The sequence below is a fragment of the Schistocerca serialis genome, chromosome 10, assembly GCF_023864345.2.
Source record: "Schistocerca serialis cubense isolate TAMUIC-IGC-003099 chromosome 10, iqSchSeri2.2, whole genome shotgun sequence".
Taxonomy (NCBI): Eukaryota; Metazoa; Arthropoda; class Insecta; order Orthoptera; family Acrididae; genus Schistocerca; species Schistocerca serialis.
In genome coordinates, this window is record NC_064647.1 from 36178632 (window position 1) to 36202923 (window position 24292).

A 24292-nucleotide genomic window follows, 5' to 3' on the forward strand; every position below is an offset into this window, starting at 1 on the left:
GTGGGATGATATATTAAGTCTGCTTACAAATCACTTGTGCGTCCCATATTAGAATATTGCTAAAGTGTGTGGGACCTATACCAGATAGAACTAACAGGAGACACTGAACATACACAAAGAAGGGAAGTATGGGTGGTCACAGGTTTGTTTAACTCACAGGATAGTGCCACAGTAATGTTGAAAAAGCTAAATTAGCAGATCCTTAAAAGATAGATGCAAATTATTCTTTAAAAGCCAAATTACAAAACTTCAAGACACTGTATGAAGTGAAGAATTTACAGACTTCTTCAGCCTCTTACATATCACTCCCATTGGGACCAGGAAGACAAAATTACACCAGTTACAGCAGACACAGAGGCATTTAAGCAGGGGTTCTTTCCATGCTCTGTACACAGCTGGGATGGAAAGAATCCTTAACATGTGATACCGTGCTAAGTTTCGTTTGCTATGCTGTTCAGTATGATTTACAAAGCATTTATGTAGAGTAGATAGTTGACACTTCAATAAATGGGCTGAACAGACTGCTAAAATTGCTTGTACACATTTCTGAGGAACTTTCTACTGTGATGTCTTCACAACTGGTCCTATACCTCCACAGTTCTGCATGCTCCAGCTCATAACTTGTAAGTTATTCTTGGAGGCAATCGCTGAAGACCCTATCAGGAAAATAATATGAATAACTGAGCGTATTCTCCTTCTTACATCCATCTGTATATCTTCTTCTTCTTCTTCCTCTTCTTTCTATTCCCTGTCCTTATCCCATGTCTTTACTGGGCAACATTTCATACTGAATTTGGCAATGTTAGTTGTAGAGGATGGCTGGATGCCATCCGTCACCACCCCTTCCTTTCTGAGACAGAATTATTGCACCCCATCTGTCTGCGTGTAGTGTTATCCCATTTTAAGTGTGTGAGCATTTTCTAAATGTTTATGAATCAGTAATTGAGTCAGGATGTGGATACCGGCCCAGTATCCATCTACTCAGATGTGAGAAACCACCTAAAAATTCATCCACACTGGCCAGCACCTCGGCCCTCATCGTTAACCCACCGACTGAATTTGATCCAGGGCTGGCGTGCCTCCTCAAATCCCAGAAGTAGTGTGCTAACACTTGTAGCTTTATAGGTGGCTTAAATCCATATACTCATTTACATTCTGTATTCTCTGTGTCTTTGATTTTGTTCTCTGTCTTTTTGGTGTTATGTTAATTATTTTCAAAATGGCACAGTTTTAACCTGTCTCAAACTATTATTTTATTTTCCTTTATCTCATTTTCCCGTGTTCCTTAGACTACCCTTTACGCTACCATTCTTCTACTTTCATTATGGATCATTTCTCTCCAGTTTCAGCATTTTTGTCTGACCTACCGAATGTTCGTTGTTACCTCACTTTTTAATTTATTCTCTTTTACACCTTGTCATTCTTCTGAACCAGGGTTTTCTATTCTATGAACATTAGTATATCTTTTTTGTGTATTTTCCTGCTTTTTTATTTTATTTTACTATTCAAAATTCTCCTACTTGACTCCTCCTCTTCCCCCAGAAAGAGTTTAGTATCTCCCAAAACCAAAGATTACAGATTGTCTCATTTTATAGCATTCCATCTGTAGTCTGACACACAATTTTTTCTCTCAACATCAAGTTCCTTCTCTCTTTACCCTACTGGATGTTCCCCTTTTCTTAATTCCCTTCTCAAGAAGGGATGCTGGATTCCAAAACTGCAATGGATGGGATGGATGTGTTTAATATTGGGCACTAAACAGCAAGGGCTTGTGGCGACGATAGGTAGTATCGACCACGATTAAAACCATCTTTGGACTCTGATTGCTCTGCCGAGTCTCCATGTTAGTTTTTAGTTCTGTTCTGTATCGCAAGCTGTGTACACATATATGACTTACTGCAAAATGTATCTCTATATGGAATTTAATGGGGATAGTTATTGCATTCAACCGATAATCGTATCCTGTTCCCATACTGGTCAGCCTGAAGTTTCTACGTCTTCTGCGACTTCCACGCTAGGTGTTGTAAATCAGCAGGTTACACGCACGATGCCATGGTTACCTCACCCAACACTTTGTTCGAAGATTTGGAAGCACAACAGTGATCGCCGGACATCTCCATTCCTTCATCAATGACCAATTCTACATTAATTCACAGTGATTCATGATCTCCAGCCATGTTGACTTCAAACTTTGTCGCTCTACAGTGGTCAAGTGCTATGCCTCCAACACAATTGACTCGGGTTTCATGTCACTGGACTGTGCTTGCCACCATGTGAAGTGTGAAGTGAATAATATTCAGAACTGTGTACCTAGTGATCAGTCGTATAATGCTCAAAGTGATCTAAATTCGCACACATACTTTGACTCTCAATGGACCGCAACAATAGTTACTGTCATGCCATGTGCAGCACTGCCATTATTGCAAAATACACCTAGCCACTATCAACCGCGACCTGTTCCGGTTTTACCTCATTGGCAAACTAATCAAGAACATTTTAATGCACACAATTCTACATTCTCACTTAAGAAGTACTTAAAACTTTGGTCATACGAGTTACCGACACCCCCTCCCTCTGCCCCTCCCCCCCTCCCCACGCACTTGCAGGGGGCGCCGGTTTCGGTCTCTCAGCCGCTCGCCTCTCCCACAGCACCGCCTGTGTCTACCGCACCAGCCTTCCACGTCATGTCCGGGGTAGGTCAGTTCAATTCAGTACCTGTAATCTCCGGTCCAGTTTATGGGATCCCCGCACATATTGCCCAACCACTTGTTCCCACGGTACCGACCGTGCCATCCACATCATGTTTTCGTGACACGTCAAGGATAATGCAACACGCCGTTGCTACGGACGTGCTTGTCAGTAACACACCCATGCCTGCTCTGCCGGTCTGCCGAATGGCCTCTCCTACCGTGGACCGGCCAGTTTTTCAAGGTACACCGAAGTCACCTTCGTCCCCTCCCCCTCGTCATCTGCCGAAGCTGCCTTCTTTATACGAGGACAACCTCGTATCACGGTTTGTACTTGTCGAGCATCTTTTCGAGTTGCGTCACGTGTCCGATGACAACTCTAAATTCCTGTGTCTTGCCACGCACCTCCACGATCACTCAGACTTAATTTGTGATCTACTCCTCTCCCCACCACCTCGATCGAAGTATGAGCTCACCAAGAAAATGATCACGGACCGACTTGCCTGCTCACCACAAGAATTAATCATAAAGATCTTGCACGAGGAACACCTGGAGGACCGAACTCCATCACAACTCTGGTGCCACCTTCGGTTGCTCGTGAGCGAGCACACAATGCCGGACGTCACTCTGTAAGCAGTACGGTCCGCCAAATTGCCTACCGACCTACAGATTCACCTGCTACCACACTCCTTCAAGTCAATCATCTCTGGATCACAGACAAGCTGTATGCATTGCTACAACAATACCAACCAGCTCACCACTCACCGCTGGTCGGCACAACTGCTGCTGTCTACCAGCCGTCTGCTGGCAGAGGCAGAGCTCACTCCCAGCCACACATTGTACACTGCCTGGTAGTATCTGCTCACTCACTCTACTGTCCGGACTTCCAGGATCACCCATGCACCATATGTGCCGGTATACATGCCAGAACAAATTGGCGAGGACAAGCCTCCTCCGCTACCACCACCACCACATCCAGCTCATCCATACTGCTGGTACCACGAGGTTTTTGGCGATAATGCTAAGAAGTGCTGGTTACCTTGCCAGCACCCAATCTGACCACAGGACCTAAAAGACGCCGAGTCCTGCAGGGTACCTCACAGGCATCACCATACATTGCACTCCGTCCACTTGTCCGCCTGGCCGAGCGGTCGTTTATATGCGACACATTTCGTCACGGCTCATTTTCCTAGTTGACACTGGTGCTGACGTGTCTATCATACCTACATCAATGGCTCCCCCTGTCTTTTCACCAACGAGGTCACTTCTGCAAGCTGCCAACACATCAAAGTTACAAACCTCAGTCTCTGTCAAAGTTACAGTGCATCTGTCCCCTTCTTTGTGTTTTCCATGGACTTTCTACATTGCTGACATTGATGAACTAATTCTCAATGTGGATTTTTTGTCCCATTACAAACTCTCTCTGAAAGTGGTTCAGGGCTCGGTGCTACACAACCACACCAATACTCAGATACTGTGCTCCTGCACTTATGTTCCACGTTCTGTTTCTCTCGCGACATGTGAGTTAGTACGTGAGTGCTTCACTCTCGTGGGTGACGTTGTGGCCTGCATCACTAACCTACTGTCAGAATATGACTCGGTGGCACAACTCCACCGGGAAAACGATGAGCTGAAACAATGAATAGCACACACTTACAACAAGCTCGTCGCAGCTCGTACCTCATTTGCTGAAACTGCAGTCCACTGTGCTGCCACCTAACCTTGTTTTTCCAGCAGACACCAGCTCGGACACTCAGCAGGTTAGACCAAAAACATTAATTGCGTGTGACGATTCACGTCTGGTAGGCACTGCATCCCCGATGTGTTCACCACGTTCAGTACTGTGTGTTTCAAACAGTGCTTCCAATGACAATAATGCGTGCAATATGACAACACCCACCACACAGGCAGCCGCCCCGCATGTCGATAAACATTCCCCCTCTCTCACGCACCAACCACGTGACTCGGTGGCCATCACCATTTCCCGCATGACGCCAACACCTCTCTCGCCCACGCCGGGTACCCGAAGCGAGGCTGACAACAGACAGTCACTGCGCATCTTGACTTGCTCCGTGCTGCATGCATAACTGACCTCTCCAAACAAGCACACGCTGTGCTCATGTAATAGGCTTGTGACTTTCATCCTGCCTTTTCCCACTCGCGCTAACGGTTACTCCTCGTTGCACCCCATTCATCCAAAAACTTCATGTCAGGACGTTACTCAGTCTCATGTGCAGTTCTCAGTTTCTTCTGTCACTGATGGAATGACACACAAGATAATTACCACTACCACCCCCTATTAGGCACAGGGTTAGATGCCTCAACCCCATTAAGTTGCGCGTGGGCTGGCAGCGAATTAACGAACTTTTGCAGGCAGGTATTCTACAGTCGTTGGACAGCAACTGGTCTTCACCAATTCACCTCATCCCCAAACATGACAGTTCTTTTTGAACGTGCGGTGATTACAGATGCTTAAATGCTCGTACCATCATGGACAATTACCCCATGCTGAAAATAAACGATTTCACTCATATGCTATGAGGTGCCACAATCTTCAGTGTGATTGACTGCAAACATGCCTATCACCAGATTCCCATAGTGCCGGAAGACATTCTGAAGGCAGCTATTATCACATTGCTCAGTTTGTTCCAATACAACTTCATGCTGTTCGGCCTGAAAAACGTGGCATAAACATGGCAACATTTCATCGACTCAATCTTATGACAGTTCAAGTTTTGCTTTGCATATCTGGATGACATACTTGTTTTCAGCAACTCGGCTGAGGAACACAAAAATCATTTATACAAGATCCTCCAGACCTCGAACTCAAATGGCGTCGAGGTCAAAAAGGGCAAATTCCAGTTGCGCCAGTCCTCTGTCACATTTTTGGGTTACATCATCTCCACAAAGGGAATATAACCTCCCAAATCCTGTATGCAGGCCATCACATCACAGCCACCTCTGGCTACTTATAAAGAACTCCGACGTTTCTCGGATACAATAAATTACTGCTGTTGGCGTGTGCCTTCTGCTGCCACCGTGCAGGCCCCACTGACAGACTCGCTGTCAGGCAAACAGTCATCAGGCCTTGAACCATTTCACAGGACTGAACCTATGCTAGAGGCCTCCAAGGCTCTAAAAACTTCCTTAGCTCACGCCGTGACACTCGCCCATCCCGACATGTCGGCCGAGTTGTTCGTCACTACAGACGCCGACGACATCGCGATGGGGGCAGTACTTCAGCAATGCAAGGGTGACACAGTTTCTCCATTTCTTCTCTAAAAAACTGTCTGTAGCGCAGAAGAAATATTCCGCTTTTGATAGAGAAATTTTGGCTGTCTATAAAGCCGTTAAACACTTTCGCCCCGACGTCGAGGGCCGCTCTTTCTTCATCTTCACTAATCACAAACCACTAGCAGATGCTTTCTGCAACCCTCCCAAGGACCCACCTCCTCAGCTTTTCTGCCACTTCGATTTAGTCTCTCAATTCACAACAGAACGTTTGCTACATCAAAGGCACAGAAAACATCCCCGCTGATTATTTTCTTGCAGATCAATACTGTCTCATACATCATCAGCTTATCCAACCTGGCCGCTATCCAGGCCTCCGACAAGGAATCTCAAGCTCTCCTCGTGGATCCTCAAACATGTCTTGTGTTTACCAATGCCAAGTTCCCCAGCATTTTGGATGAGGTGTGGTGCGATTCTTCTACCGACAACCTGCGGCCGTTGCTCCCACCCATAATGCGCCGGCAAGTCTTCGACACCTTGCATAAGCTCGCTCGACCTGGCATCCGTGCCACTACATGGCTCGTATCTGAGCATTTCATTTGGAAAAATATTAAATGGGACTGTCAGACCTGGGCACACAGCTGCATCCCCTGTCAATGCAACAAAACCGGCCACCACACCACCCCTCCACTAGGCAAGTTTGACATTCCACAAGTACGATATCGTCATGTACGTATCGACCTTATTGGTCCACTACCACCGTTGGAGGGCCACAGATATATTCTCTCCACAACTGACTGCTTGTCTCACCAGGTAGAAGCTGTTCCTTTACACTGAAACTGTGGCCTAGGGTTTCGTCTCCTCATGGATTGCCAGGTTCAGTTGCCCGACCACCATCACCGTGGACCGAGGTTGGCAGTTTGAGTGTTCCGTGTTCACCATTTTATCTAATATCTGCAGCATTAAAAAAATTTGTACAACAGGCTATCACCCACAAAGCAACGGGTTAGTTGAATGGTGGCACCGCAACCTCAAAACTGCCCTCAGATGCCACGACTGCCTCTGGTCTAAGGTGCTTCCATGGGTGTTACTTGGTCTCTGTTCGACCTTTAAACCAGACTTACAGGGAACCATCTCTGAATTCGTTTTTGAGGAGAACCCATTGCTTCCAGGGGAACTTAGCCTGCCTTAAACACCCGAGGATTTTCCCCCCCTCCCCCCAAATTTCATTAGTCACATGCGCACTCACTTCAAACATGCACGGCTACACCCACCTATCAGCCATTCTCCGTCAGACACTTATGTGCCATTTTGTTCCCATGTTATGCTCAGGGAAGATTCCGATAGACAACCCCTGCAATCACACTACCTCGGCCCCTTTAAAGTACTCCGGCGGGGTGAGACAACGTTCGACATTACGGTTAAAGATCGTCCTCAAACTGATTCATTGCACAGGCTCAAACCTGCTTTTGTGGACTCCGACGCCCCTCTGCCATCTCTGTCGGACCCTCCTGACGACTTTTCCACCGTGGAGCCTGAGAATGCTTTGTCTCATCCCATGGTGCTGTTTTCTCCAACCCATGATCCGTCATCACCATTCACAGGTTTTCCAGGCTCGTCGCCATCCACCCCATGTGCGTGTTTTGCCACCACTTCACCATCTGTGGAGACTCACTCTTCCACATTGAACCTGTGCTGCAACATGCCACCACACTGCCTGGATGATGTATCAATCGTCCCCTTCGATGACTGTGTGCTCGTGCTCCTAACAGACACCGCAGCCTCGCCATCCGATGGGCAGTTAAATGTCAGTGTGGTGCATAGCCTGTCCCTCCCCCGCGAGTGCGACCCATCATAAATCCGCGTGTTCATCTCATCGGACGGCTCGATCTGCACACGGTGTGGAGATGCCTGCACCACAACACAGCCCATTCCACACACCTGCTCTCAGGCTGGTCGACGCATCGTCTGCCCCGCTGGTTAATCGACTACGAGGTAGACCAGCCGCCAGTCACTCCGCCTCTGCACTCCGCCTCGACCGAGATGGAAATCCCAGTCATGTGCCTGTTGACTCGCACGATTACTACCGACGCCAATGCCCACATGACCTCCGCTCAAGCCTCACCAGTGGCACTCCGTACTGCGGGGGTGACTGTGTGTCGTCGATAGGTCGTATCGACCACGATTAACAACATCTTTGATTGCTCTGCTGAGCCTCCATGTTAGATTTTAGTTCTGTTCTGTATCACAAGCTGTGTACACATATATGACTTACTGGGAAATATATCTCTATGTGGAATTTAATGGGGTAGTTATTGCATTCAACCAATAATCGTATCCTGTTCCCATAGGTTAATCACCCATTCTCAGTATTGTGGTAGAAGTAGCCACTATTATTCAAATTGAAAGTAAAGGCTGTATTTACAAACTCAGTGATTAAAATGCCAAACATGGATGCAATGGGATCTCTAATTCTGCTGTTGTCATATATTTACAGTATTCATAAAACAGTTTGGTGAGTAAATGTGGTCAAATGGTCATACAGTTAAGTGGATGAAACAATCATCTTGGAATACATTTTTCTGTGCTACGCATTGCTCTGCCTTAGGTGAGTGGTTGTTTTTCCCTTATTTTATGCAATTTTCTATCCAAGAATTTCCACTATTTTTATACTTCGCTTATTCCTATCTTCCTTCTCATACCCTTTTACCTATGGTACTGTCTGTCTTCATTTATCTACAACCTATTTGTCTGTTATTTACTCCCTAATATGTCTATACTTTCTTCTCCGCTACAGTATCTGCCTTTAAAACACACACTAACCACCCTCTGTTGCAAAATATAAACAACTGCTGTTGTAATAGCCCACCACACTAATAGGTGCTATACTACATCTCCCCGCTCTCACAGCAACAGCCCCTTTTCAAACATTTAGTTCCAGTGCTGTTGTTAACACACTACCTACTATCAACTCTTGCTTTAGACTTGAATGTTAGTGCACCAGGCATATTTATTTACAATAGCATTTTGCAAGTGTGTGTTTATTTACAGTTGTGCATGTCAATTTATGATCAAACATATATATTTATGAGTGCATCTATTACATCCTGATTCTTTAAAACTTTTTATTACCCTTCTTCTCTCTCCCTACATAGCTCTTTATACAATACCTACCATTTCTTTTGTTATAATACTCTGACCATAGTTTTCACCTTCTCGTTTTCAAAATTTTCTGACTATTTCTTCAGTGTTCTTTTAATCTCCTCACCATTTAATCATCAGTCCTTGTACTTTCTACCTCTACCAACAAATCTTGTCTCAGACATGGTGGACATGGTATCCTATGTAATGGGCTTACCATTAAAACTGGGATCTTGAGCTGTCATCCACCATACCTCAAGGACCTTCACCTTTTCCAATTCCATCAGTCCCTCACCCTCACCAATCTTTCTTCCTAATCAAACAACTCAAGCTCAATTAATACTTCAGAGCCTCTACTCCTTTTGAAAAATCCTTTTACTCTATGGCCACAACTTTCTTAATACTATCACTGCAATAGAATTTAATATAACAAGTCTTGCCATTACTGCAGGGGTGTATGTTTGGGTGTCTGTGTGTGAGAATGTGTGTACTTTTACTACACTACTGGCCATTAAAATTGCTACACCAAGAAGAAATGCAGATGATAAACGGGTATTCGTTGGACAAATATATTATACTAGAACTGACATATGATAACATTTTCACCCAATTTGGGTGCATAGATCCTGTGAAATCAGTACCCAGAACAGCCACCTCTGGCTGTAATAACGGCCTTGATATGCCTGGGCATTGAGTCAAACAGAGCTTGGATGGCGTGTACAGGTAGAGCTGCCCATGCAGCTTCAACACGATACCACAGTTCATCAAGAGTAGTGACTGGCGTATTGTGACAAGCCAGTTGCTCGGCCACCATTGACCAGACGTTTTCAATTGGTCAGAGATCTGGAGAATGTGCTGGCGAGGGCAGCAGTCGAACATTTTCTGTATCCAGAAAGGCCCGTATAGAACCTGCAACGTGTGGTCATGCATTATCCTGCTGAAATGTAGGGTTTTGAGGGATCGAATGAAGGGTAGAGCTACGGGTCGTAACACATCTGAAATGTAACGTCCACTGTTCACAGTGCCGTCAATGCGAACAAGAGGTGACCGAGACGTGTGACCAACAGCACCTCATACCATCACGCCTGGTGATACGCCAGTATGGCGATGACGAATACACGCTTCCAAAGTGCGTTCACCGCGATGTCGCCAAACATGGATGCTGTTAACAGAACCTGGATTCATCCGAAAAAATGATGTTTTGGCATTCGTGCAACCAGGTTCATCGTTGTGTACACCATCGCAGGCGCTTCTATCTGTGATGCAGCATCAAGAGTAAAACGTGATGGTACGCATTTCTCCTCCTTAGACGAGACATCATTACAACATTTCACCAGGCAACACCGGTTAACTGCTGTTTGTGTATGAGAAACCGGTTGGAAACTTTCCTCATGTCAGCATGTTGTAGGTGTTGCCACTGGCGCCAACCTTGTATGAATGCTCTGAAAAGCTAATCATTTGCATATGACAGCATCTTCTTCCTGTCAGTTAAATTTCGCATCTGTAGCATGTCATCTTCGTGGTGTAGTAATTTTAATGGCCAGTAGTGTAGAAAGAGAGCAAGAACTTAAATGCTAGAGTGAATACTGTTTCCTGTTGTCTATTTCTGTATGCCACGCATTGGTTCATTATGAAATTGAGAGTAAGACCCTCGGTAGACCAAAGGCTTCCCTCTAATCAGCATATAAATCCCAAGATGTTAAAACATTATGCATTGTGAATGTTACTGTCAAAAAACTGTATTCTGATGTATCTTCTACTCAAAATGGGTGAGTTTGTGTCATTTGTCAGTATCTTGTATGAATGCAAGTGAAGACCACTTGATGATTCCTGCTTTGAGAAGTGGGTAATAGTCAGTTCAACTGACTGCAGCTTGTTGTCTGTAACTTCCTGCCACTGTCTACCCCAGTTTTAGCCATCACCTGTTTTGTTGCCCAGGAGACTACAGCAGCCTGTGAGAGGGGGGGAGGGGGGCAACACATTACAGTGAACAGCTATGTTTTCATGGTAGGCTGCATTTGTTGCTGTCAGCTACCTTTGTTACTTCCATTTCAATCTTTGTAGGTGCCTAGCAGTATGCCACATTTTTTACCAGGCTTTATAGGAGAAGGATAGTGTGTTGCACCATCTTGACTGTGTTTCTTTGTTTGTGTTTTCAATTTTATGACCTTCATTGGACCACTCTAGCCAACTTTATACAAAGAATTTTTCAGTTTCGTGTCAGCCCAGTACTTATTCATTCTCTCGGATCTCATCCTTCTTTCTTCATCGGAAATCACCCTTCCTATTGTTTGTTGATTCTCCTTTGCAGTCTGGTTCTTTGTCTGTGAATTTCCTGATTTTGTCAGTTTTGTTTCTCAGGTCTTCCAATGTCGTCTGTAGCTCATCCATATCTTCCTTGATTTCTGTAATCCACTTAATGTTGCACTTACTATTCCACAATTTTTCTCTTATTCTCCTGATGATCCTGTTCTCTGGTGTTCTGATTAGATGTCTGAAAATAGAAATATATTTCTTCCTGATTGTACTCATTACTGAATCTATTTACTTGTAGACTGTTTCGTTTGCAGCTACTCTCCAGTGTCCATCTTTCTGGTACAATTTGTTGATGCACGTTCTGATGATTCTTCTCTCTAATTTGAGTATTTTGTCTATTTGTGGAGTGTTAGTTGTTTTGAAGATGGTTTCACTTGCGTATGTTATTTCTGGTTGAGTCACTGTTTTGTAGTGTTTTAATTTTGTTGCTATTGACAGGCTCTTTTTGTTGTAGGTGTACTTGGTGATATATTGTGCTCTAGTCAATTCGTTTATTCTGTTATGCTATGTTGGCTTTTCATTGAGGTTATATGTTACGAGTTCTCCCAGATATTTAAATTTATCTACAATTTTGATTTCTTGGTTTCCTATGGCAATTTTGTTTATGAGTGGTGGGTCAGTTAACATGATGACTGTTTTTTCAAAGGATATTCAAAGACTAATTTTCTGTGTTATTTCCTGTAGTGAGATGATTTGTTGTTTGGTTTCTTGAATACTGCTGGACAAGAAAGCAAGGTCATCAGCAAATCCTAGACAATTTAAACTTATGTTGTGTTTGCATCTTCCAATTTGGATGTTCTTTGCGTTAGTCTTGTACCATTCCCTCATTATGTATTCTAAAGCACAGTTGAACAGCAGGGATGCCAAGCAATCTCCTTGTCTTAAACCTGTTTTTATGATGAATGGCTCAGAGAGTCCCCCCTGAACTTGACTTTTGATACAGTGTTAGCTAAGATGAGTTCTATCAGCTTGATTAATTTTATATCGAGCCCAAAATTTCTTAAGTTTTTTAACACTGAAGGCCTATGGATACAGTCATATGCTTTTTTAAAGTTCACAAAGGTTATTAAAAGAGGTTTATTTCGTTTCTTGTAATATGCTATGGATAATTTTAAAGTGATGATCTGTTCTGCACAGCTTCTCCAAGGTCTGAAGCCTCCTTGGTATTCACCTAATTCTTCCTCTAGTTGCACTTTGATCCTCTTGTATAGGATTCTGGAGAAAATCTTATATGTGCAGTCTGTAATTATCTGGGTTGCTTTTATCTTCTTTTTTATGGAGTGGGTGGATTATGGCTGTAGTCCAATGTTCAGGAAACTTTTCTGTTATTCAGATTTTTGTTAGGGCTACATGTAAGGATATTTGAACTGTATCACTGGAATATTTCCACATTTCTGAAAAAAACTTGGTCTTCTCCACATGCCTTGTAATTTTTCATCTCTCTGAGTGCCGTTTCCACTACTTGCATTGTTGGAGGATTTATGAGGACTATATTATATGTTGTGTGCATTTGCTGAATAGTGTGCAGAGCATTGAGGGAGTCCAAGCAGACAAGAAAGTTCCCACCACCTAGAAATCTTATCTCTTCCAGAGCCTTCTTGATTACCCACAGCTCTGCAGAGTACACTGAGACTTATTACCTTTTTTTCCAAAGTAGCTTCTTTTTCTCTTAATGTTTATAACATACATCATCCTCACTACAGATGGCATGTAATCATCCTTAGGTGTTAGTGTCCTGCCCTTCCTTTTAATTTTCCCCTACCTATCTCTCATCCTACCTGAGGATGGAACAATTAGTTCCAAAAGTGAGGAAGTGTGTCACTTTTATACTGATTTTCAGAGGGAGCATTAAGCAATTTGGGGGGATATGAACACAACAGAAGACAAATGAATAGCTTTAAGATCTGAAACAGTGAAGGCAGTAGAGGATTGAAAGGTAAAAAGGTAAGATATAGCGGAAATCTTTGAATAATACAAGAGATGTTGAATTTAATCAACGAAAGCAGTTTATCATGGAAACATCATTATTAATCAGACATTTTATTACTCTTTGGATTACACAATTGTGACAGTGTTTGCATGTGCCCACAGTGTTTCCATTTACATCTACATCTATATTCTGCAAATCACCATGAAGTATATGGCTGAAGGTACATCCCATTGTGCCATTTGTTAGGGTTTCTTCCCATTCCATTCACATATAGAGCATGGGGAGAATGATTGTCTGAATGCCTCTGTGTGTACCATAATTATTCTAATCTTATCTCATGATTCCCACGTGAGTGTCATGTAGGGGGTTGTTGTATATCCCTAGAGTCATGGTTTAAAGCTGGTTCTTGAAACATTGTTAATAAAGTTTCTTGGTATAGTTTAGGTCTATCTTCAAGAGTCTGTTAGTTCAGTTCCTTCAGTTTCCCTGTGATACTTTCCCACAGATTAAACAAACCTGTGACCATTTGTGCTGCTCTTCTCTGTATATCTTCAATATCCCCTGTTAGTCCTATCTGGTATGGGTCTCACAGACTTGGGCAGTATTCTAGAACCAGTTGCATGAGTGATTTGTAAGCAATCTCCTTTGTAGACTGATTGAACTTCCCATGTGTTCTACCATGTGCTTTACCCATGAATGAGCCTATGTGATAATTCCATTTCATATCCCTACAGTGTTACAGCTAGGTATTTGTATGAGCTGGCCAATTCCAACACTGACTCATTGGTATGATTGTCATAGAATATTACTTTTTTCATTTTGTGAAGTGTGCAATTTTACATTTTTGGACATTTAAGGTAAGCTAGATCTGATTGAATATTTATGCAGCTTCTTTCAGACAGTACATCATTATACTGACCTTCAAAGTAGTCACCAGCATTGTGTATAACCCACTGCCAGTAATGTGGAAGTCGTAGGATACTCTTTGCAGTGCCAGTTGTGTTAACAGTTTGAGCAGCACAGTCTATTGCCCGACAAATTTGTAGCAGTTCTGAAGCAAATGCCGTGAAGTGTTTCTTTCAGTTTAGAAATCGAGTTGAACTTACAAGGCTTAAGTCAGGGGAGTGCAGTAGCTGGTATAGAACTTAGCAGCCTCATCAGTCAAACAAATCAATAACAGCTTGCACTGTACATGCTTGAGCATTGTCCTGCAAAATCATGGTCAGGTCCTGCATAAAGTGTCATCACTTCTGTCTCTAGGCTGGTCATAGGTTGTGTTCCAAAAATGAACTGCATAGAGACAGAAGTGATGACACTTTATGCAGGACCTGACCATCATTTTGCAGGACAATGCTCAAGCACGTACAGTGCAAGCTGTTACTGATTTGTTTGACTGATGGGGCTCCTAAGTGCTATACCAGCTACTGCACTCCCCTGACTTAAACCCTTGTAAGTTCAACTCGATTTCTAAACTGAAGAAAACACGTGACGGCATTTGCTTCAGAACTGCTACAAATTTGTTGGGCAATAGATTGCGAAACTCAAACTGTCAACACAACTGGCACTGCTAAGAGTATCCTACAACTTCCACATTGCTGGCAAAGGGTTATACGCAATGTTGGTGACTACTTTGAAGGTCAGTAAAACTTTGAAACATGTATCTATTTTGTATGAGCTGTAAATAAATAGTTGCCACTATTGAAGTTCCAACCCTCGTATACAACATGAACAGCTCGGGTCCCAACACACTTCCCTAGGGCACACATGGAGTTACTTCTACATCCAACAATGACTATCGATCCAAGATAATGTGCTACATCTATCCTGCCAAGAAGTCTTTAGTCCAGTCACAAATTTCACTTGATCCCTATATGATCATGCTATTGACAATAAGTTTAGATGTGGTACTGAGTCAAACGCTTTTCAGAACTCAAGAATTACTGCACCTACCTGACTGCTTCAATCCAGAGCTTTCAGTACATCATTCAAGGAAAGTGCGAGTTGGGTTTAACACGATCGATGTTTTCAGAATCCGTGCTGTTTGGCACGGAGGATGTCATTCTGTTCAAGATACCTCATTATGTTTGTGCCCAGAATATATTCTGAAGCTGAGAATACGTGTTTATGGAGTGTGGAGAGATTTGCCACCAGCAGGTTGGCCTGTGGCCACGCATCACCTGACCAGAGGAGCAGCATCAGCTGGGGCTCTGTTGAGGCACTGACCTGGCAGCAGTGGCGGCCTACAGTGCAGACGGTAGACACCCTGGTTGCTCAGGACGTAACGTGTCGAGGCACTCAGAACTGCGCCAATGTCTGAGCATATGTGAGATGTCTTTCAGCTACAGTGCCCACATGTGCGAGTGGCAGTGATCAGCATCAATGTTTGCCCATCTAGACAAGACGAGCGAGCAGTTGCACTGCCCCAGGCTCGAACTCTAGGCTGCTGTGGTAGGAGGCTGGCAGTGCGTGATGGTTTACCTGCTGGAGGCTCACTACCCGGAAGGCAGGAAATCAGCAGCATAGGACTTAGCTCAGCTGGTAAGTCCACTGCTACTAGGAGTAGGATCCAGCTGTGGCACCTCGCAAACCAGTGTCGACACTTAGGCTGGCGTAACTCCCCCCTTGTAGGTGGTGGCTGGCTAATGGTACACATCTATGTAAAAATGAGGGGAGTTACATAGGCTCGGCGTACCCCTGTTATGCCACATTGTTGATTTCTATCCTGTAACCCAGAACAGTGTCCTGTGTGGTAATCAGGGCACCAAAACTACAGTGGCCCTGCTGTCTATTGTGCTGGCAGTATTGTGCACTAACTAACTGGTCAGTGCTGTGGTGCTGGTTCTTACTGCATCAACAGGTTATAATTTTGTCTGGCTGGCCCTCTTCCACCTTCCTGCCGACGGTTTCTCACAGTAACACCGGGCAGTGTCTTTGTCTTACTCGAGCACGCAAATAAAATAATGGTGGTGCTATAGCAGAGAATGAGCTGGGTAAAAATGAGATTTGCATGAAATGAATAATAATGAAGCAGAAATGACTATAGAAGAAATGCAAAGGTGTTGAAGCACACATAACTGGGAAAGACAGATACATCGTATAGGAAAATTAAAGAAATGTCCCTGAGAAAGAAATTATTACTTCTGAAAGATAGGACAATGCCATGTACTTTTTACATGTCTGTAAACAGTATTACATATTTAACCTCCAGAATATTAATACTGTTCAGCAATTCTGTCACATTACTTATTAAACATATGTAAAATAAATTAGAAGTAATTTCCATAATTATCAGTGTGAGTATATTAATAGGTTGTGAGAACACTTTAAAGAAATAGTCTGTACTGGCTGCTTTTGCCTGTTACTGTATAATGTGACTCGTTCGGAAATTTGAAGCTGTGCACTAAATAAAATATGAAAACTCGGCATTCTATGACTACAGTATCAATGTGTCACAGTGGTAATTCAGCAACTCATACAGATATTTGGGTGTAAAGATTTAGAGGGATATGGAATGAAATGAGGTGACAAAGGCTTTTCAATTGTGTCATCTGCTCTTACTCTGTCAGTGCCCTTCAAAACCTCTGTGTGCTGAACACCGCCCATCCCTCAGTGCAACGGGTCCAGGAAAGCTGTCACTTGCTCACTCTTGATGGAGCCACTGTGATTTTTATGCGGGTTCCTGGTCATGTTGGTCTGACAGGAAATTAGGCCACTGATGCTGCTGCTGAGGTTACAGTCCTCGTATCTCAGCCTGCTAATTCTTACCTTCCCTCCGATGATCTCTGTGTTGCCGTCTGTCAGCAGGTGGTGTCACTTTGGGATCACCACTGGTCTTCCATCTCCCAGCAGCTTGGATGACCTCCTCTCAGTCCTCTCACCATGAGGAGATCATTTTAGCTATGTTGTGTATTGGGCACTGTCATTTTAGCCATTGCCACTTGTTAAGTGGTGCTCCCCCACCACTTTGTGCTGATTGCACTCAACCTTTAACGGTCCCCCATTTCCTGACAGAATGCACTTTTTTTAGCCACTTTTGTTCTCATTTGTGTTTGCTGTCTGAGTTACCTGCCATTTGAGCAAACGATGTGCAGGCTGTGTACAGACTGTGTTTTAATTTTTATCCATTGTAGCCATATGGCGAAAGACACTTAATTTTTCGTTCAGGACCTCCATTTCTCTATGTGTATTTTATAAATCTTTCTCCATGCCCCTGATTTTAGTTGTCTTGTCTTCCATTGATTAGGATTCATGTGTAGTTGTTTTTAACTCCTTTCTTTGTCTTCGTGTTCTACAGTTTTGACATGGGTGCCCGTGACCCTAGTTGTTTTTGTGCTCTAAAACAAAACAAAACAAACAAACTGCATAATTTGAGTTGTAGAAAAAAAAAAAAAGAAAGAAAGAAAGAAAAATGTCTGATAGAAATTAAAGTTCAGAGGGAAGAAATAAAACTTTGAGGTTTGCCAGTGACATCATAATCCTGTCAGAGACAGTAAAGAACTTGGAAGAGCAGTTGAAAGGAATGGATGATGTTTTGAAAGGTGGATGTAAGATGAAAGTCAATAAAAGCAAAACAAAAATAACAGAATGTAGTCAAATTAAATCAGGTGATGCTGAGGATTAGGTTACGAAACAAGACACTTAAAATAGTAGATGAAATTTGCTGTTTAGGCAGTAGAATAACTGATGAAGGTCAAAGTAGAGAGGATATAAATGCAGACTGGCACTGGCAAGAAAAGTGTTTCTTAAGAAGGGAAATTTGTTAACATCAAACACATATGTGGGTCAGGAATACTTTCCTGAAAGTTTTTGAATGGAATATAGCCATATATGGAAGTGAAACATGGATGATAAACTGTTTAGACTGGAAGAGAATAGACTCTTTTGAAGTGCGGTGCTACAAAATAAAGCTGAAGATTACCTGGGCAGATCCTGCAACTAATGAGGAGGTACTAAACAGAATTGGGGAGATGAGAAATTTGCAGCTCCCAGGTGGTATTACATATTCCAAGACATCAAGGTATCACCTGATCAGTAATTAGGGAAGTGTGGTGGGTAAATATGTGGAGGGAGACCAAGAGATGAATACAGTAAGCAGATTCAGAAGGACGTAGGATGCCATTGTAATTTGGAGGTGAAGAGGCTTGCACAGGATAAAATAACATGGAGAGCTGCATGAAACCAGTCTTCTGACTGAAGACCATAACAACAATAACAATAACAATAACAACATCAACAACAATTTGAGGTGCAGTTCTGCATAGCAAACTGTGAACTCAGTAGTGATAAAAGTGGTGGTTGTGGTAGCGATTTGGTGATGGTTGGGATGCTGATGCTCTAAGGTTCACAGAAGTTTTGTTTGAAAGTCCTATTCATTTGATTTTGCTTTGCAAATCTTTCATATAATTTATAATTCACATTACATTTTTCTTTAAATTTTCTGTTGCAGCAATTTCTTATAAGAAGATAGTTTGTGGCTGTTTTTCTGTGTATCCATGTCACAACACGTGTGTGTGATCTACAGTTTTCGTGCCACCATTTATTGTGACTGCTGACACAGAATTGGTGTGCTAGGGGAACCCTGGGCGCACTGTCTGCCACGACGTGGAGTGCCCGCCCCCCGCATGCCCAGCCCGGGACGCGGTGCTAGTGGCAGGCGAGTGCTGCCCTCGCTGCCCACCCTCGCCTGGCTGTATCCATCGGGGCCGCTTCCTCTACGAGGGCCAGCTGTGGCTCAACCGTGAACACGGTTGCCACTCCTGCCTCTGCAAGGTCTGAACGTGTGGTGTGCACTTTCGTGTCATGTGTAGTTTGTGCACTCTGCAGATCGGTCAGCTTCTGCACGTACGTCAGTCTCCCGCAACGCGAGATGTGTACATTGTGAAATATTCTTGTCAAAACCTTGTTTTCACCTTCATTATTTTCCATATCCTCTTTTTCTTCTTCTGTGCATCTCATTGTTAGCTTGTAGCACAGAGTCACAATTACAAGGGTGGTCTGTAAAGTTCTTTGCCTCACGATAGATTACAGCACCAGATGGATGGTTTTTTTCCACAGAGGTCGATACAATTTTCTACGTGCTCTGTGTGAAACTGCAAGTCGTTCCATTCAATAATTCACCGTAGACAGCAGTTTGAACAAAGTGCAGTGCTTGAAATCTGAGAAATGGTGAAAATTGAGTATCATATAGTTACAAAGTTTTTGGTAAAAGAGGGCTTGACGCCAGCTGAAATTCAATTAAGGCTCATAAATGTGGACAATGAATCTTCTTCAATTTACACTGTGAGTAATTGGGCTGCCAATTTTAAATGAGGCCATGGAGGTGTTCCAGTTGATTGCAGTAAAGACATCCAAAAAGTGTAACAGCATCAGATACTATTGGAAAAAATGCACAATATGAACCTGAAAGATCAGTGTCCAAAGGTATGTGACATTGCCAAGGTTATGGGGATTTCAAAAGAATGAGTCTGCTTCATTTTGCATGAAGAATTGCACATGAGAAAGTTTTGTACAAGTTGGGGGAGCAGAAATGAATTCACATTTTTATATATTTTTGTAGTAACCAAATGATACCTACCATTTATATTCAACAATGTGTGCAACATAGGCAGAATCAAAATAGCAATTGAATCAGTAGACAGAAGCCAGTTCTTCAGTTCCAAACAAGGCAAAGACAATGTTATCAGCAGGGGAGATCGTGGCACTGAAATAGTACCCCAAAAGGACATCTACTGTTACCATAGTAATGCTAAGTGTCAATAATGGACATTAGTCTTTCTTTTACTGGAGTATGTAGATTAGAGGTTATGTTCCAAGCAAAAATTTAATACAGACAGTATTCCAATATACCCGTGCTGCAGATGACATCTAGTCTGAATAGTAACTTCCAGATTTCTTGTGCTGGCCAAAGGGCATACACAGTGTAAAAGAAAGTTAAAATACATATGTAACCTAAACAACAAAAAATCTGATATCAACACAGTATATACACTGAAGAGCCAATGAAACTGGTACTCCTGCCTAATATCATGTAGGGCCCCGCAAGCACACAGAAGTGCCACAACATGACTCTGCTAATGTCTGAAGTAGGGCTGGAGAGAATTGACACCATGAATCCTGCGGGCTATCCATAAATCTGTAAGAGTACGAGGGAGTGGAAATTTCTGAGCAGCGGGTTGCAAGGCATTCCAGATGTGCTCAGTAATTTTCATTTCTAGGGAGTGTGGTGGCCAGCAGAAGTGTATAAACTCAGAAGAGTGTTCCTGGAGTCACTCTGTAGGAGTTCTGGATGTGTGGGTGTCACATTGTCCTGCTGGAATTGCCAAAGTCTGTTGAAATGCACAATGGACATGAATGGATGCAGGTGATGAGATAGGATGCTTACATACATGTCACCTGTCAGAGTTGTATCTAGATGTATCAGGGGTCCCATGTTACTCTAACTGCACACGCCCCACACCATTACAGAGCCTCCACCAGCTAGAACAGTCCCCTGCTGACATGCAGGATCCATGGATCCATGAGGTAGTCTCCATACCCATACATGTTCATCTGCTCGATACAATTTGAAATGAGACTCATCCGACCAGGCAACGTGTTTCCAGTCATCAACAGTCCAATGTCAATGTTGACAGGCCCAGGCACGGCATAGAGCTTTGTGTCGTGCAGTTGCCAAAGGTACATGAGATGGTCTTTGGCTCCTGAAGCCCATATCAATGATGTTTCATTGGCTGGATTGCTTGCTGACACTTGCTGATGGCCTAGCATTGAAATCTGCAGCAGTTTGCAAAAGGGTTGCACTTCTGTCATGTTGCATGATTCTCTTCAGTCATTGTTGGTCCTGTTCTTACAGGATCTTCAGCGATGTCAGAGATTTGGTGTTACACCAGATTTCTGATATTCACAATACACTCGTGAAATGGTTGTGTGGGAAAATCCCCACTTCATCGCTACCTTGGAGATGCTGTGTCCCGTTGCTCGTGCCCCGACTATAACACCGTGTTCAAACTCACTTAAATCTTGATAACCTGCCATTGTAACAGCAGTAACTGATCTAACAACCACTCCAGACACTTGTAGTCTTATATAGGCATTTCCAATCACAGCACCGTCTCCTGCGTGTTTACATATCTCTGTATTTCAATATGCATACTTATACCAGTTTCTTTGGCACTTCAGTGTATTTTCACAAATGCCATACACTAACTTTCTCTATTGAATGTAAAAATACTTTTTGTTTACTCCCACTTGCGTAGGGAGAGATGACCATAGCAATATAATAAAGTAAATCAGAGCTTGCATGGAAAGATTTAGGTTTTCATTTTTTTGATGTGCTAGTCAAGAGTTGCACAGTCGAGAAAGAGTGTGAAAATAGTTGTATTAACCCTCTGCCAAGCAATTAATTGTGAATTACAGAGTTATACATAGACATAAATGCATATGCAGGCAGTCGGCCATGGCCTTGTTGAAAGAACCATCTGACATTTGGCCAAAGTGATTTAGGAATACCTAATGGCCGGATAGAGCACAGGCCTTTGTCCTCCTGAATCTGAGGGCCATGTCTCAACAAACTCACCACATCATCAGGTTGTATATATTTCTATTACATTTGTACTTAGTTTGAATAAGTTAGCTTTTCCTGTTGCTAACATAAAAATTACACTGAAGTGACTAAAGTCGTGGGATAGCAATATTCACACATAGAAAGCAGTAGTATCATGTACACAAGCTATTAAAGGGCAGTGCATTGGCGGAGTTGTCATTTCTACTTAGGTGATTTGTGTGAAAAGGTCTCCAACATGATTATGGCCACAAGATGGGAATTAACTGACTTTGAATGCAGAATGGTAGCTGGAGCTGGATACGTGGGACATTCCATTTTAGAAATCGTCAGGCAATTCAATATTCCACAATCCACAATGTCAAGAGTGTGCTGAGAATGCCACACTTCAGACATTACCTCCCACCACAGACAACATGGTGGCTAACGGCCTTTACTTAACAATCGAGAGCAGCAGCATTTGCTGTGAGTTGTCAATGATAATAGATGAGGAACACTGTGTGAAATAACTGCAGAAATCTGTGTGGGATGCACAACATACTTATCCGTTAGGAATTCGCAGCAAAATTTTGCATTAGCAGGCTATGGTAGCAGATGACCATCATGAGCCCCTTTGCTAACAGCATGACATCACCTGCAGCACCTCTCCTGGTCTCGTGACCGTACTATATCAGTTGGACCTTAGGTGACTGGAAATCTGTGGCATGGTCAAATGAGTCCCAATTTTGGTTGGTAAAAGCTGATGGTAGGGTCTGAGTGTGGCGCAGCCCCCATGAAGCTGTGGATCCAAGTTGCCAACAAGGCACTGTGCAAACTGGTGATGGTTCCAAAATGGTGTGGGTGTTTACATGGAATGAACTGGATCCTCAGATGTTCTACTATTTGGAGGCCATTTGCAGCCATCCAAGGATGTGATGTTCCCAAACAATTTTTTTTTTAAATATATATATATATAGTGCGTTGTGTCACTGGGCCCCAATTGTATGTGATCGGTTTGAAAATGCTATGTCCTCGACTGTCACCTCCACTGTGGCCACTGTGTCTCGAGATGGCTTTGCCATCTTTCTCCAAAGGGAAGAGGAATGCCTTGTACCTCAAGTGCTCAATATTCCGGCATGACACCACAAAGCAATACCCTGCATATTGCTGTCACACCAGGTGCCTGCAGCTGACACAGTTGGACTTCACTGTGCCGTATGCTGTGGTAGGGAGGGCACTGCGATCACAGGACAGCTGGCACTATTTCGCATCCACAAAGCCACATGACATCGGCTGTTTCCAAGTACCCTTATGCCGGGTGGCCAATATAGAACTGCCTCCTGCAGCTCTCCAGGGGTGTGAGCTGATGAGTGTGCTGCCAAGTAAACGACGAGTCACCAATACAGCACTACCAGGTGAAGACAATGCAAGTGTACCACCAATTGGGATCACAACCGATTCCGACCTTGGAGAGCAATCGATGGTGACAGACTGTGTGCTAAGATCAGAATGATCTCTCTTGCTCTTTGTAGAGATTCAGTTTCTGTGTTCCATGTTTTCTTGTTGTTTCATTAGAGAAATAAATTCTGTAGTTCAAGGCTACCTGGGAACTGCCCTTTTTCAGCATGCACCATCCCACAATGGGATATATCCAAAACCATTCTGTACGGAAATACGGAAGCGTCCGATCCCGCCCGTCTGCTTTGACCCATGACGTCACAAATATGGCGGAAACGATCATAAACCATGATTCCAATATGGCGCATATAAAGTTGTTATGTACACATTATGAGGACAAAAATACATCGAAAAACAAACACACACACATTCCACAAAAAGCCTAATGACACTAACGTGACAAGTGGGGGAAATAGGAGGTTTCTGGGTGGGGACAAACTAAATATAAACAAATTTAGACACCCACCCCCATACAAAACCACGCAAAACGATGAAAAAAACTGACATCACAAAACTCCCCAAATACCACTAAACACAGTATCATCTGGAATCGGACACTTCCCTTGACCTATATAGCTCAACAGCAGCTCCCGATCCACTAAATTAGGTCCTAAACACTTCCCTTGACCTATATAGCTCAAAAACATCTCCCGATACCAATACCAACATTCACAGCCATACATTGGGATCGAACACTTCTCTTGACCTGTTATCCTTCCACATACAGCCGTCCATGGTCTGAGACGCCGGAACTTTAAGTAAGCCTCATTTCTTCATGACATACTGAACACTTCACGACTTCATCCAAAAATCTGAATAGTTGAAGAAATTTCATTAGAGACAATGCACTGTCCCCTATCATAGTCGACAACCGAAAACTGTTGACCCTGTCAGTCATATCCATACCTACCAAAGACATAAAAAAAGCAATTTACCAAAATTCACACGACACCACACTCTCAAACTAAACCAAAAACATCACCTAACACACCA

At 43.3% G+C, this 24292-nt stretch overlaps 1 protein-coding gene across 1 annotated transcript in view; it reads left to right on the forward strand.

Annotated features, from left to right (window-relative positions):
• LOC126425211 (uncharacterized) overlaps positions 1–24292 on the forward strand; it is a 337500-nt gene that overhangs the window by 283774 nt on the left and 29434 nt on the right. Inside the window, exon 12 of the mRNA XM_050088166.1 lies at positions 18877–19074. Within this exon, the coding sequence (XP_049944123.1) occupies positions 18877–19074 (198 nt within the window). The remainder of the gene's footprint in view (positions 1–18876; positions 19075–24292) is intronic.